The sequence below is a fragment of the Nothobranchius furzeri genome, chromosome 6 (assembly GCF_043380555.1).
Source record: "Nothobranchius furzeri strain GRZ-AD chromosome 6, NfurGRZ-RIMD1, whole genome shotgun sequence".
Taxonomy (NCBI): Eukaryota; Metazoa; Chordata; class Actinopteri; order Cyprinodontiformes; family Nothobranchiidae; genus Nothobranchius; species Nothobranchius furzeri.
Genome location: NC_091746.1, coordinates 74,477,670 through 74,494,775, shown reverse-complemented (window position 1 = coordinate 74,494,775; position 17,106 = coordinate 74,477,670). Strand labels below are relative to the sequence as shown.

Genomic DNA, 17,106 nt, shown 5'->3' with positions numbered 1-17,106 from the left:
TTTCACAACCAACTGAATGTGTACGGTTCCGCTTACGCCTACATCGTACACAAAAAATGCTGAACACTAACTAGAAATTCATGAAAATTTTATAGAAATAAAATAATCTTGTTTAGTGGGTCTTTGGTAATTTAAGACCTTTGGAAACTGTATTTAAGGATTATTTGTAATTTTTAAGGATTTTTAAGGCCTTAAATTTGGAAAAGCTAATTTAAGACTTTTTAAGGACACGCAGATACCCTGTGAAGACTTCATTGGCTGCCATCTGTTGGAGTAACAACGTGGATAAAGCCTGCTTTATACTCTTCTGTCAAGAACACAATAGTAAATGCACTAATGTGGACCGAATTTGTGACTGTAATGGTGGCAGGATACCTCGCTACGCCCTCTGTTGTCCTGGCGGGAAATCCCGGCTGATGGATGAGTCTGAAAGCAAAGCTTGGTGGTGTGTGTTGGAGGAAACGTCACTCCAACAGACAACAGTCCAAGAAGGCTTCAAGCAGGTAAAGAGCTTCACCTATTTTTCACCAATATTGCCAATTAGACAAAAACTCTTTATTATATTTTATGTTGGATTTTCAAGATTCAAGATCCAGATTAGGAAGAGAGAAATAAACAGTTCATTTAAAACAGGGTATATACAGCAATCCTTAAGTAAAATTTACTACTTTTTAATACTTTTTTTTACTACCTTCAGAATTTTTTTAAAACCATCACAACACTAAATTGCAAGTGTTAATCAGCGACGTATTTACACATATTTTAACATATATAACATACAAAAAGAATAGACTTAGAGACTCACTGATGTTGACAACGTATTGCACATATTTATTTTACTTAGAAAATAAGCCAGGCAACCTCTCCTCCTAAAGATAAAAACAAATTTGGATAAGTGGGGAAAATTGAATCTTACGCTATGGGGTAAAATTAATGTGATTAAAATGATGGTGGCCCCACAGTTCAATTATGTTTCCATGATGTTACCTGTGAGAATTCCTTTACATATATTTAGTGAATTTGAGAAGTTAATTAAAGATTTTTTGTGGAATAACAAAAAGCCAAGAGTGAATATAAAGAAAATGTGGGCCTCTAAAGACATTGGGGGAATGGCCCTGCCAAATGTGAAGTTGTATAATTTAGCTTTTGAAATGTCAAGACTGGCCAAGCACTGGACAGGTTCGGACCCTGAGCTGAGCTGGATGAAGATCGAACAGGAACTAGTGAGCCCTTTTACACCCTTGGATGTTCTCTCACAGGGCTCAGCAAGTAATGGACAAGACTTTTATGATAACCCAGTGCTCGGGTATTCAAAAGCTGTCTGGGTAGAGGTGCATAAGATGTGTGGAGCATCTCACTTAAGACAACCTTACACCTCACTGTGGAACAACACTGCTGTACAGATTGGGCGAAAAACAGTGTTTTGGAAGGAATGGCTTGTCAAAGGTATACACAGGATAAGTGATCTTTACTCAGGGGGAGTGTTTATGTCATTCGCTGAAATAATCCAAAAATATGGTTTGATAAGAGAAAAGAATTTTTGGAAGTATTTACAAATAAGGGACTGTATTACCAAAGGAAAATTTAGTCAAAGCTCAAGTATGATGGTGGAGTTTTTAGAATTGTCCAGTACAGCACATAGAGCAGCTGTTTTCTACAAACTGTTTAACAATCCAAAGAAAGAGATATGTGAAAACTTGAGGATTATATGGCAGAGGGATTTGAGTTGTGCAATTTCTAAAGAAAATTGGGGTAGAATTTTGTCATTCTCGGATAAATATATAAGAGAGGTCAGGGGTAAATTTATTCAGTACAAATTAATACACAGGTGGTACTTCACTCCGTCCAAACTTTATAGAATGGGAATCAGTACCAGTAATAAATGTTGGAAATGTAGTTCAGATCCAGGGACATTTCTGCATGCTATTTGGGAATGTGGGAAAGTTTATCCCTTTTGGCAAAAAGTATTGAACAAAATAGGTAGGTGGTTTGGTATGATAATACCCTTGTCACCAAGATTGTGTTTATTAGGGGATCGGTCGGTGTTGCCTGGGGTTTCAAAATATGATTTTGTGGTTATAAAGGTGGGGGTGATTGCAGCGGCCCGAGTTATCCTCAGTGTATGGAAGCAACCATCTCCTCCAGAATATAATAGGTGGGAAGAAAATATGCTGAAAATGGTGGCATATGAAAATTTTTTGGCTAGGATTAATGATGATAGGGAGGGTTTTGACAAATCATGGGGACGGGTTTTTGGCTAAGACGGTTGGAATTTATTTGGTTGGAGCGATCATCTTCAGTTTAATCTTATGCGTACTGCGTTGCATTTTAGTAGGTATTGAAAACAGACCAAAAATACAAAGGTGAATTTATCATGGAATTGGAAGCTGTCCTTTTTATTTTATTTCATTTCATTTTTTTCTGTTGTTGTTTTGTTTTTGACTGTTCTGTTTTCGTTTCTATGTTCTCATGTGGTTAAAAGTAAATAAAGACTTCAATTACAAAAAAGAAAATAAGCCAGGCACTTCTGTTCAGCGGTTCAGACAGTTGACCACGAGGCCTGAAATGATGCAGAACGACCACTGAATATGACGTCATCATTATGTGACCAGATTTGCTAAAGTAGGGCTGCTCGATTATGGCAAAAACAATAATCACGATTATTGTGACTGAAATTGAGATCTCGATTATTTAAGATGATTTTTCAATTTATGTAGATTTTTATTTTTTTATTTTTATTCAGTCATAAAACTGCTCAGGGCACAATCAGGGCAAAAATAAACAAGAAACAAGATGATCACTAAAATAACTCCTGATTCCCAGTATAAAAAGACCGATATACTTATAGCTCATAGTCTATGACCCAAGGGCTATAGACCTTGGTTTAACTCATTTAAGTCTAACCAGTACAGACCCAAATACCAATATCTTGCAAATACTGACAGCAAGAATTATACAGTGGCATTTATAACAAATACATGCAAATTACTGTTCACTAAATGTTGCATAGCATTTATTGAGTCGTGTCAAGGTGCTGTAGGAGAGTGCACTAGCACCGTGTCCTCAGAGAGATTAGTTATTATTTATCAGCGTGAGGAACTTATTTCTACCTTATTTATAAACTATTTATTTACAAGTCCATCAGTTAATGTAATTGTCCCAACCACAGCTGCACCCCCCACCCCCAACCCGGTCTCACAGCAATCAGGGGCAAGCTGCACGTGTGTTTAGCGAGCCGCACGCACACATTTAGCAGTTTTTATCGGCTCAGGAGTCCGCAGGTGCGGTGTGTGTGTCACTCACTCTGGTTAATCCAACAGGGAGCCGGCTCCGAGAGCAGTTTCTTTAGCGACCGACACATCACTACATCATTCCCTTTCCTAATGTCCTGAAGAACGGTGCGGAGTGCAGGCGGAGTGTTTAGCTAACCTGCAGGAAATGTCGACGACAGTTATCCAGAAAGTAGCTAAGGGTTATCAGAGATGTTTCTGAGGTGTTCGCTAGGTACTTTTAAGATTTAAAAAGTCAAGAAGGGGGTCTGAGAAGCTGTTGGAAATAGCGTCAAAGTCGCTAAGTTAACTTGGCAACAATGGGAGGAGCGCTTCATTTGTAACTCAAGGCAGCGCAAGCGGGAGGAGCAAATAATCGGCTTGTTTTGTTTTTATAATCGTTCAAAACATTTCATTCGGAATATATTTCTATGTCGATGTTCAGAATACGACATCTGATAGTCTGAAAAAAATAATACCTAATTTGGAAAAAATAATACCTCTGAGACCAAATTTAACACTTTTAATGGCCTTAAATTTGACTCTTTTTATTTATCACTTTTTAATACTTTTTAAAACCCCGCGGACACCCTGTAAAATTATAATTATATTTCATGATGAAGGGGAATATTTTGACCTGCAGATTTGAGTGACCCAGGTTTACAGCAGGACTAAAAGCTGACTGAAAAATGCTACCGTAGCTCATTTTCTGGGCAGGTTTTGAGTTATCCGTCATTTTTCTGTGAGCAAATATAAAATCACTTAATGTGACTCAAACCTTCTTTCAGTTCCATAATCCACATGGTGTCTAAGGAGTCGATCAGAGTCAAACCCAGTCCGAACCATTCACCAAAAGACTTTGAGATGGGTTTGAGCTCATCGTGACCCCAGGCGTAGTCCTTGTAGCCCTTCCATGCATGTCTGAAGGCATCGCGTACCGCCTCCAGCCGGTCTGCAGGTCCAGTAGGGACTACTGACAAAAACACACAAATTAATTTAGCATAACAACAACTCACTGTGAGCTTACAATTTGGATTGTCTAAAGAAGATGGTTCCATTTATGACAGAGTGCACATTGTAGGGCATCCTCAGGAAGACATCAACTAACAGAGTCAGACAAACGGCTCAGGAATAACTCATCAGACAAACGGCTCAGGAATAACTCAAACGGCTCAGGAATAACTCAAACGGCTCAGGAATAACTCATCAGACAAACGGCTCGGAATAACTCATCAGACAAACGGCTCGGAATAACTCATCAGACAAATGGCTCGGAATAACTCATCAGACAAACGGCTCAGGAATAACTCAAACGGCTCAGGAATAACTCAAACAGCTCAGGAATAACTCAAACGGCTCAGGAATAACTCAAACAAGTTCCTAGTTTGTGAACTGCTTGTTCATTGACAATGGCAATAAACCTTTTCTGATTCTGATCAGACAAACGGCTCAGGAATAACTCATCAGACAAACGGCTCAGGAATAACTCAAACGGCTCAGGAATAACCATCAGACAAACGGCTCGGAATAACTCATCAGACAAACGGCTCGGAATAACTCATCAGACAAACGGCTCGGAATAACTCATCAGACAAACGGCTCAGGAATAACTCAAACGGCTCAGGAATAACTCATCAGACAAAAGGCTCAGGAATAACTCATCAAACGGCTCAGGAATAACTCATCGAACGGCTCAGGAATAACTCATCGAACGGCTCAGGAATAACTCATCGAACGGCTCAGGAATAACTCATCAAACGGCTCAGGAATAACTCATCAAACGGCTCAGGAATAACTCATCAAACGGCTCAGGAATAACTCATCAAACGGCTCAGGAATAACTCATCAAACGGCTCAGGAAAAACTCATCAAACGGCTCAGGAAAAACTCATCAAACGGCTCAGGAAAAACTCATCAAACGGCTCAGGAATAACTCATCAAACGGCTCAGGAATAACTCATCAAACGGCTCAGGAATAACTCATGAACCGGCTCAGGAATAACTCATCAAACGGCTCAGGAATAACTCATCAAACGGCTCAGGAATAACTCATCAAACGGCTCAGGAATAACTCATCAAACGGCTCAGGAATAACTCAACGGCTCAGGAATAACTCATCAAACGGCTCAGGAATAACTCATCAAACGGCTCAGGAATAACTCATCAAAAAGCTCAGGAATAACTCATCAAACAGCTCAGGAATAACTCATCCAACGGCTCAGGAATAACTCATCCAATGGCTCAGGAATAACTCATCAAACGGCTCAGGAATAACTCATCAAACGGCTCAGGAATAACCATCAGACAAACGGCTCGGAATAACTCATCAGACAAACGGCTCGGAATAACTCATCAGACAAACGGCTCGGAATAACTCATCAGACAAACGGCTCAGGAATAACTCAAACGGCTCAGGAATAACTCATCAGACAAAAGGCTCAGGAATAACTCATCAAACGGCTCAGGAATAACTCATCGAACGGCTCAGGAATAACTCATCGAACGGCTCAGGAATAACTCATCGAACGGCTCAGGAATAACTCATCGAACGGCTCAGGAATAACTCATCAAACGGCTCAGGAATAACTCATCAAACGGCTCAGGAATAACTCATCAAACGGCTCAGGAATAACTCATCAAACGGCTCAGGAAAAACTCATCAAACGGCTCAGGAAAAACTCATCAAACGGCTCAGGAATAACTCATCAAACGGCTCAGGAATAACTCATCAAACGGCTCAGGAATAACTCATCAAACGGCTCAGGAATAACTCATCAAACGGCTCAGGAATAACTCATCAAACGGCTCAGGAATAACTCATCAAACGGCTCAGGAATAACTCATCAAACGGCTCAGGAATACTCATCAGACAAACGGCTCAGGAATAACTCTAACGGCTCAGGAATAACCATCAGACAAACGGCTCGGAATAACTCATCAGACAAACGGCTCAGGAATAACTCATCAGACAAACGGCTCAGGAATAACTCATCAGACAAACGGCTCAGGAATAACTCATCAGACAAACGGCTCAGGAATAACTCATCAGACACACGGCTCAGGAATAACTCATCAGACAAACGGCTCGGAATAACTCATCAGACAAACGGCTCGGAATAACTCATCAGACAAACGGCTCAGGAATAACTCAAACGGCTCAGGAATAACTCAAACGGCTCATGAATAACTCATCAGACAAACGGCTCAGGAATAACTCAAACGGCTCAGGAATAACTCATCAGACAAACGGCTCAGGAATAACTCAAACGGCTCAGGAATAACCATCAGACAAACGGCTCGGAATAACTCAAACGGCTCAGGAATAACCATCAGACAAACGGCTCGGAATAACTCATCAGACAAACGGCTCAGGAATAACTCAAACGGCTCAGGAATAACTCAAACATCTCAGGAATAACTCATCAGACAAAAGGCTCAGGAAAAACTCATAAAACGGCTCAGGAATAACTCATAAAACGGCTCAGGAATAACTCATCAAACGGCTCAGGAATAACTCATCAAACGGCTCAGGAATAACTCATCAAACGGCTCAGGAATAACTCATCAAACGGCTCAGGAATAACTCAAACGGCTCAGGAATAACTCATCAGACAAACGGCTCGGAATAACTCATCAGACAAACGGCTCGGAATAACTCATCAGACAAACGGCTCAGGAATAACTCAAACGGCTCAGGAATAACTCATCAGACAAACGGCTCAGGAATAACTCAAACGGCTCAGGAATAACTCATCAGACAAAAGGCTCAGGAATAACTCATCAGACAAAAGGCTCAGGAATAACTCATCAGACAAAAGGCTCAGGAATAACTCATCAAATGGCTCAGGAATAACTCATCAAACGGCTCAGGAATAACTCAAACGGCTCAGGAATAACTCATCAAACGGCTCAGGAATAACTCATCAAACGGCTCAGGAATAACTCATCAAACGGCTCAGGAATAACTCATCAAACGGCTCAGGAATAACTCATCAAACGGCTCAGGAATAACTCATCAAACGGCTCAGGAATAACTCATCAAACGGCTCAGGAATAACTCATCAAACGGCTCAGGAATAACTCATCAAACGGCTCAGGAATAACTCATCAAACGGCTCAGGAATAACTCATCAAACGGCTCAGGAAAAAGTCATCAAACGGCTCAGGAATAACTCATCAAACGGCTCAGGAATAACTCATCAAACGGCTCAGGAATAACTCATCAAACGGCTCAGGAATAACTCATCAAACGGCTCAGGAATAACTCATCAAACGGCTCAGGAATAACTCATCAAACGGCTCAGGAATAACTCATCAAACGGCTCAGGAAGAACTCATCAAGCGGCTCAGGAATAACTCATCAAGCGGCTCAGGAATAACTCATCAAACGGCTCAGGAATAACTCATCAAACGGCTCAGGAATAACTCATCAAACGGCTCAGGAATAACTCATCAAACGGCTCAGGAATAACTCATCAAACGGCTCAGGAATAACTCATCAAACGGCTCAGGAATAACTCATCAAACGGCTCAGGAATAACTCATCAAACGGCTCAGGAATAACTCATCAAACGGCTCAGGAATAACTCATCAAACGGCTCAGGAATAACTCATCAAAAAGCTCAGGAATAACTCATCAAACAGCTCAGGAATAACTCATCCAACGGCTCAGGAATAACTCATCCAACGGCTCAGGAATAACTCATCAAATGGCTCAGGAATAACTCATCAAACGGCTCAGGAATAACTCATCGGACAAACGGCTCAGGAATAACTCATCAGACAAACGGCTCAGGAATAATTAAATCGGCTCAGGAATAACTCAAACGGCTCAGGAATAACTCAAACGGCTCAGGAATAACTCATCAGACAAACGGCTCAGGAATAACTCAAACGGCTCAGGAATAACTCAAACGACTCAGGAATAACTCAAACGGCTCAGGAATAACTCGTCAGACAAACGGCTCAGGAATAACTCATCAGACAAACGGCTCAGGAATAACTCATCAAACGACTCAGGAATAACTCATCAGACAAACGGCTCAGGAATAACTCATCAGACAAACGGCTCAGGAATAACTCATCAGACAAACTGGGCGACGGTGGCACAGGAGTTAAGTGCTCGCCCCGTAATCGGAAGGTTGCAGGTTCGAGCCCCGCTCAGTCTGTCGCTGTCGTTGTGTCCTTGGGCAAGACACTTAACCCACGTTGCCTGCTGGTGGTGGTCGGAGGGACCGGTGGCGCCAGTGCTCGGCAGCCTCGCCTCTGTCAGCTGTGGCTACATCGTATCTCATCCCCACCAGAGTGTGAATGTGTGTGTGAATGGGTGAATGACTGACTGTGTTGTAAAGCGCCTTGGGGGGTTCCAGGACTCTAGGAGACGCTATATCAAATACAGGCCATTTACCATTTACAAACGGCTCAGGAATAACTCGTCAGACAAACGGCTCAGGAATAACTCGTCAGACAAACAGCTCAGGAATAACTCGTCAGACAAACGGCTCAGGAATAACTTGTCAGACAAACGGCTCAGACGGCTCAGGAATAACTCAAATGGCTCAGGAATAACTCAAACGGCTCAGGAACAACTCAAACGGCTCAGGAATAACTCATCAGACAAACGGCTCAGACGGCTCAGGAATAACTCAAGCGGCTCAGGAATAACACAAACGGCTCAGGAATAACTCAAATGGCTCAGAAATAACTCAAACGGCTCAGGAATAACTCATCAGACAAACGGCTCAGACGGCTCAGGAATAACTCAAGCAGCTCAGGAATAACACAAATGGCTCAGGAATAACTCAAACGGCTCAGGAATAACTCAAACGGCTCAGGAATAACTCATCAGACAAACGGCTCAGGAATAACTCAAACGGCTCAGGAATAACTCAAACGGCTCAGGAATAACTCATCAGACAAACGGCTCAGGAATAACTCAAACGGCTCAGGAATAACGCAAACGGCTCAGGAATAACGCAAACGGCTCAGGAATAACGCAAACGGCTCAGGAATAACGCAAACGGCTCAGGAATAACTCGTCAGACAAACGGCTCAGGAATAACTTGTCAGACAAACGGCTCAGACGGCTCAGGAATAACTCAAATGGCTCAGGAATAACTCAAACGGCTCAGGAATAACTCAAACGGCTCAGGAATAACTCATCAGACAAACGGCTCAGACGGCTCAGGAATAACTCAAGCGGCTCAGGAATAACACAAACGGCTCAGGAATAACTCAAATGGCTCAGGAATAACTCAAACGGCTCAGGAATAACTCAAACGGCTCAGGAATAACTCATCAGACAAATGGCTCAGATGGCTCAGGAATAACTCAAGCAGCTCAGGAATAACACAAACGGCTCAGGAATAACTCAAACGGCTCAGGAATAACTCAAACGGCTCAGGAATAACTCATCAGACAAACGGCTCAGGAATAACTCAAACGGCTCAGGAATAACTCATCAGACAAACGGCTCAGGAATAACTCAAGCGGCTCAGGAATAACACAAACGGCTCAAGAATAACTCAAACGGCTCAGGAATAACTCAAACGGCTCAGGAATAACTCAAACGGCTCAGGAATAACTCGTCAGACAAACGGCTCAGGAATAACTTGTCAGACAAATGGCTCAGACGGCTCAGGAATAACTCAAATGGCTCAGGAATAACTCAAAAGGCTCAGGAATAACTCAAACGGCTCAGGAATAACTCATCAGACAAACGGCTCAGACGGCTCAGGAATAACTCAAGCGGCTCAGGAATAACACAAACAGCTCAGGAATAACTCAAATGGCTCAGGAATAACTCATCAGACAAACGGCTCAGACGGCTCAGGAATAACTCAAGCAGCTCAGGAATAACACAAACGGCTCAGGAATAACTCAAACAGCTCAGGAATAACTCAAACGGCTCAGGAATAACTCAAACGGCTCAGGAATAACTCATCAGACAAACGGCTCAGGAATAACTCATCAAACGACTCAGGAATAACTCAGACAAACGGCTCAGGAATAACTCATCAGACAAACGGCTCAGGAATAACTCATCAGACAAACTGGGCGACGGTGGCACAGGAGTTAAGTGCTCGCCCCGTAATCGGAAGGTTGCAGGTTCGAGCCCCGCTCAGTCTGTCGCTGTCGTTGTGTCCTTGGGCAAGACACTTAACCCACGTTGCCTGCTGGTGGTGGTCGGAGGGACCGGTGGCGCCAGTGCTCGGCAGCCTCGCCTCTGTCAGCTGTGGCTACATCATATCTCATCCCCACCAGAGTGTGAATGTGTGTGTGAATGGGTGAATGACTGACTGTGTTGTAAAGCGCCTTGGGGGGTTCCAGGACTCTAGAAGACGCTATATCAAATACAGGCCATTTACCATTTACAAACGGCTCAGGAATAACTCGTCAGACAAACGGCTCAGGAATAACTCGTCAGACAAACGGCTCAGGAATAACTTGTCAGACAAACGGCTCAGACGGCTCAGGAATAACTCAAGCGGCTCAGGAATAACACAAACGGCTGAGGAATAACTCAAATGGCTCAGGAATAACTCAAATGGCTCAGGAATAACTCAAACGGCTCAGGAATAACTCAAACGGCTCAGGAATAACTCATCAGACAAACGGCTCAGACGGCTCAGGAATAACTCAAGCGGCTCAGGAATAACTCAAACGGCTCAGGAATAACTCAAACGGCTCAGGAATAACTCAAACGGCTCAGGAATAACTCAAATGGCTCAGGAATAACTCATCAAACGGCTCAGGAATATCTCATCAAACGGCTCAGGAATAACTCAAACGGCTCAGGAATAACTCATCAAACGGCTCAGGAATAACTCATCAAACGGCTCAGGAATAACTCAAGCGGCTCAGGAATAACTCATCAAACGGCTCAGGAATAACTCATCAAACGGCTCAGGAATAACTCATCAAACGGCTCAGAAATAACTCAAATGGCTCAGGAATAACTCAAATGGCTCAGGAATAACTCAAACGGCTCAGGAATAACTCAAGCGGCTCAGGAATAACGAATAACTCAAACGGCTCAGGAATAACTCATCAAACGGCTCAGGAATAACTCAAACGGCTCAGGAATAACTCAAACGGCTCAGGAATAACTGGTCAGACAAACGGCTCAGGAATAACTCAGACAAACTGCTCTGAGAGAGAAGACAGTGTTTTTACTCTGAAGCGAGACAATCTCATTTATCTGAGGTGAAATTTAAAAGCCTAAAAAAGTTTTAACAAAAAAATAAATAATAAAAATAATAATCAAAATTTGGAGTGTACTGCTGTTAAAGAGAACTATGGGTTAATATATAAAATCCAACTCTGACCTTCTGGATTTACGACGATAGCAGGTTTGGCAGGTTCTGGAGGTTCAGGTGGAGCAACAGCCTCCTTCTCATTGGCTGAAGGTGGAGGTTCAGTCGTCTGGTCTGCTTCGATCATTGCTCCTCTCCAGCTGTGAAGTTGATCCAAAAACCTGTTTCTCAAACCGCGTTACGATTTTCTTCATATTTTTCTACCATTTATTTAACTCAAGGTTCTAAAAACTAAAATAAAATCCCTACATCGTTAAAAGAAGTGCACAAAAACCAGAAAAATCACCTAACGATTTTCTTTTCCTCCTCCCCTTCACCTGGAACTGCCTCCTGCTTCTTTTTTTCTTCCCCTTTTGTGTCTGAAACGTTCCCATCTCTCTGTAGGCTTGGGGGGCCTCTCTTTCGCTGCATTTAGAGACATGAGTGGGAGGATTGGGACAAAATTTTATATTTTAAAAAAGAATAACTATCTTAACCAATCTTAATCTTTTGGCACGGGTCTTCCGTATCAACGAACATTCCTGAGTAGGAATGGGAATCAAACAAGAACCGGTTCATGTGCCATTTGCAATTCCCATATCAATTCCAGCCGGTGTCGGTACAAGATCGGCTCGGGTGCAAGAGCGGCTCGGGGTCCGTCGGCTGCCGATGACGTCAAAGTAGTTGATTGGCTGAACATGAACCTTACGGAATTACGTTATCACGTTACGTTGTTATCACGTTACGTTGGTCCAGGCAAATCTTTCTGTTGGAAAGATGGACAACTTTTACAAAGAAATCCATCATTACCTCTTTGAAAATACACTTTTAGCATAGAGCTGCATGTATATTAGGGCTGAACGATTAATTTCATGTGCAATTAAATTGTGATGTGACAAAAGGAGATTTTCTAATCGCAAAGGCTGCAATTTGGCAGCGAGTGGTTAGCGCAACGCTAATATACATGGAAAAACCCATAGGAATGCTAATGCTAATATCAACGATTACATTATTACAAATTATGAATTAGAAACGTGCCAAATGATTACATTTGGAGTCTAATAGAAAGTAAAACTACCATCAATCAAATAAATACAGACAGGTATTTTAGTAAAGCCAGAAAACTTTTAACTCCAGAGTTTTGGCTAGCAGCTATGAGCGTAACTGAACTACTCATGGACAAGACGTCAAAAACTCTAAACACAAAATACTTCAATAAACGGGACACACTTTTTTCCTGCAAATACAATTTCACAGGTGTTGCTAATACCTATGATCCTTCAAGGGATGTGCTCAAAGAGGATCAACATTATGAATACAATATAGTGTTTTATTTTACAAATACCATTATAAACACAAACATACATCTTAAGAAACATTATTTTAATAACGAAACTGCTAAATTCTTTTCAACAGTATAGATGTGTACTGTATTTTGTCCGAGTGGGTTTGCCGTACTTTGACGTCATCGGCAGTCACCGAGCAGATCCTGTACCGACACCGGCACAAACTACGTCACCATGCACGTTGCGTAGCGTACACATTTGTTCTTGTGATCATTTTGACCCCACGGGGTGAGATCTTGCGTGGAGCCTATAGGGAGAAAAAGTCTCAAAAGATTTGTGTGTGTTTCTAAATGTGTGTGTGAGTGCAACTCTTGATTTGTTACTTGTGTTTACATTTTCGTGTGTAACTTCAGCTCCTAAACATACAAATCTTTGAATACACACACACACACACACACACACACAAATCACCTGGTACACACTGACAAAACTACATTACACAGTTCAGTTTACAAGTACAAAAATCCTTTTGAGACTCTCCACACCGGACTGATTTGTGCGTACATGGTGCGTTTGAATGCTGGGTGGAAGCTGGGAAATTTTTATTTCCTTTGGAATTAGTCTAAATTCGTGTTGATGGGACAAATATGTTTTTCTGTGGAAAAATATAGTGTCTCAGGATCCTGTAGTTATAAAACATAGACCTACATTTAATTTTTAATGATCTAAAATTGTTTATTTAGACATATGTGTGTTTATGAACCATGAAAAGGTGGTGAAAGGGTTATAAGAATTGACTAATAAATGGCAGAGTGTTTCTCTGACTGGAAAAAAGCAGGATTCAAAAGGAGAAGGCACAACACAAATTTAGACACACACACACACACACACACACACACACACACACACACACACACAAATGACAGGCCTCTCAGATTTTTAAGTGGGTTGGTGGCTGACTAAATACTTCTTGCCACACTGTAAGCAGCTCTGTCTCAAATGGAGTAATCGTAATTCAAGGCTTGCCAGAGTCAAATTCAAGAACATTTCAAGCACTTCCAGTGTGAGTTTAAGATCCTTCCGCACATTTCGTCGGAGGGGATTTAAATGGACCGAACATAAAATAGGTGCTCAGAACTACTGTTTTACTTCCTTGTCTCGTGAGGGTTAACGTTATTGTTCCAGAACCAATTTTTTAAGTCGCTTTTCTAAACCTTGGAAGTCAAAGTAAGAACCCAGGTTGACGGTGGAAATCTAAGGTGTCAAACTAGAATAAATATGGAAATCTAAACCAGAATTACCTAAAATAACGATAAAAAATCCAGATGAAATATATCCAGTCAGAAGCAGCACCGATTTGAATAGATGATAAGTTGTGTTTCTGAAATAGTAACCTAACCTTAGTTGGAGGTTTAGGCAGAATTGGGATAATTTGTCCTCTGGATTCTGCTGCAACATCTGGCTGACCCTCAGCTGGCTCCAGATGTGGCCCCACAACAGGAGCTGGAGGTTTACCAGCATCTGGATCCAAAACGGGTTTGGGAGGAGCAGGAATGACATTCAGGTCTCTGTCACCCAGCTGCAGCCAGTCCTCCTTCTCAGGCAAACCTACAAGCATCACAGCTGATTATTATGCCATTTTAGGAAGAATCACGCACAACATTAAATAAGCATCAGGTCATATTTTCTATCAAAGGTGTAATAACAGCTTTAAATCTACGCAGGCGTTTTCATTTATCATCAAACACCAACTCAAAGGTCATTCAAGTGAAGCCTACCTGGCTGCCTGTGTTTAGTGATAAATATATCATCTTTACCTCTCCACCGTTTTGTGATGCTGGAATGAGAGAGCAGAGCTAAAACGAGCAGCAGAGCCAGCAGGAACAGGATGAGGCTCCGCTGAAGCCGGGACAGCTGCTTCCATTTCTGCAGGCAAAGAAACAAACGCCGTAAAAGCAACTCAGAGCAGATTCACTCCCGTCTCTTCTGAATCGCTTTACTTCTAACCGCATGAGAGAAAAAATAAGCCTGATGATCTTCCATACCCTGAGAAAACACAACATCTCTCTCTCTCTGGTTAATCTGTTTATTTTCTTTAATCCAATGGGAAACTAAGGAATTCCCCCCCCCCCAGGGGAAACTGGCTGGTACCATCATGCTGGCCGGCTCTAATTAACACCCGCGCAACAACATGAAACTATTGAGCCATCTTTTGTGAGCTCAGACCAACATACAGCCTTTAGATCACCTTAAGGAAAGCCAAACATGCTAAAATTCTCCAAGCTTTGTTTTAACTGCTGGTTTCGTTTTCGCATTACTTGATAAAGTGAACAGATTAAGTACTTGTTTGCTGTGCTAATTAGCTCTACCCCAGGATTTGCATATGCAGTGCATCATCAGGTACCACTACTGCAGGGGTGTCAAACTCAAACGGGGCCGAAATGAAACTCTGGGACGGAGTCGAGGGCCAAACTTAATATTTTTTTAAAAAGTGACGGCAAATTTGCACATTTTCTTTATCAACATTTAATTTGGAAACAAACATATTTCTGCATTAACACTGAATGTGGAATAACCAAATGACACACGAGCAAGTCAGTTACAAATAAAACACATCAGTGGTATTCATTACTTGTGGTATAATCAGCATTTTAAAATCTATTCAGGATTTATGTTTTCTTGTTTATTCATTTTTCTTATTTTTATTCTCCTTTTTTCTCCTGTAATACGTGTCATCGCTGCTGTGACGTCTAGCTTTCCCCACTGAGGAACAATAAAGGGATTTTCTATTCTATTCATCTATCTGCAGCCTTTCCACTTCCTGTTTACTGTAGGTTAAATCTTTTCTCACGGGCCAACAACAAAATAAAAATATCATTTTATCTTAAATGAAAATGCAACATCTCACCTGTTAACTTTCATGTTTTGGAGCAGAAAAAGAGCATAAAACCAACATATTTAAAGCTCAGTTTGCTCCACTGGTTTACTGTGATGCTCACCTGTTCCAGCCAGATACCTGCATCATGGGGTTGATCTGAGCTGAGGAGGAGACTCCTGTTGTTTTGTTCATCTTCATCATAATAATGACAACATTAGATGACAACAGGTGCTCACATAGGTTTGTGCTGCTGAACATGTCTGAGCAGCTTGACCACATTGTTGTGTGTCGGGGAGGAAACACAACCACAGAGCCGTGCTGGTTTGAGCGTGTCGCTGCTCGCTGGAGTTATATCAGCTCTGTCTGGACGTTAGTTTCCTCTTTAAGTCGTGAACACATTACTGAGCGGCTAGAATCTCCGTTTCTGGGCTTCAACGTCTGAAAATAGCTGAGTGAACTCGGCGCTGAGTGAGAGGAGTGTTTAGTTTGTCCGAGACAGCGGAGCTGCAGACACCGGCAGCAGGCGCTGGAAAAAAACTCAAAGGAGGGGGCGCGTCGGCTCTGTGCTGACGCCGCAAAGCTTCACGGGAGTTGAAGTCTTTGTGGTAAAATCGGCCAGCGGGTCAGTTTTAATGTATTTTTGATATTTATCTCGCGGGCCGCATCTGGCCTTGTGTCTGAAACATGTGCACTACTGGGTCTTTTCCATTAGTTCCTACTCAGCGTGGCTCGGCTCTGTGCGGTTTCAAGCCGTTTCCATCATATGCCCATATGTGGTACTAGGGCTGCACAATATAACGCAAATATATCGCTATCGCGATATCAGCATGTGCAATATGCATATCGCAAAGAACAGATAAATATCGCAATGAATGGTCGGCTCAAATGTTTGCTACACATAATTTATTCTGTCAATCAAACGGAAGAATGATGCTTTGTTAACACATTAAATAGAGCCCTTCACCCATTTGGCCAATTGGGTGGGTTCTCATAGGTCAGATGCCGCCCCCGAGGCAAACAGCACTTAATTTTAATGGTTAGCAAACACCTGAGTTAGCTTTGTTCTGCTCTTTTGCTTATTCTGCTTTTCCCAGGATCCATGGATTGCCTTTTCTTATTCGTTTCCTTTTTCCCTATCCTCACATCTTTTGCTTTTCTCATTTTTATGATACTTTTGTCACATTTTTTATTTCTTATCGCAAGTAATATCACCATCGCAATATTAATCACCGTTATCGCATATCGCAGGGTTTTCTAATATCGTGCAGCCCTACGTGGTACCAATCATACTGAACTAGTCCAAAAATGCGACGTGAGACTGTCAGTCACTGACTGGCTAGGGGGTGGAGTCACTGGTCGTTCCAAAGCCTTTCACCTTG

The 17,106-nt window shown here is 42.1% G+C and overlaps 1 protein-coding gene across 4 annotated transcripts in view; it reads right to left on the bottom strand.

Annotated features, from left to right (window-relative positions):
* The window catches only part of man1b1a (mannosidase, alpha, class 1B, member 1a), a 40,242-nt gene that overhangs the window by 18,545 nt on the left and 4,591 nt on the right, over positions 1-17,106 (bottom strand). For 2 of the 4 annotated variants that reach the window (XM_054744700.2, XM_054744699.2), the window contains exons 3-7: positions 14,667-14,775; positions 14,249-14,457; positions 11,871-11,989; positions 11,597-11,724; positions 4,048-4,242 (exon numbers count right to left, since the gene is read on the bottom strand). In XM_054744700.2, the coding sequence (XP_054600675.1) occupies positions 4,048-4,242; positions 11,597-11,724; positions 11,871-11,989; positions 14,249-14,457; positions 14,667-14,775 (760 nt within the window). The remainder of the gene's footprint in view (positions 1-4,047; positions 4,243-11,596; positions 11,725-11,870; positions 11,990-14,248; positions 14,458-14,666; positions 14,776-17,106) is intronic. The other 2 variants (XM_054744701.2, XM_070552558.1) reach the window with 2 other exon arrangements.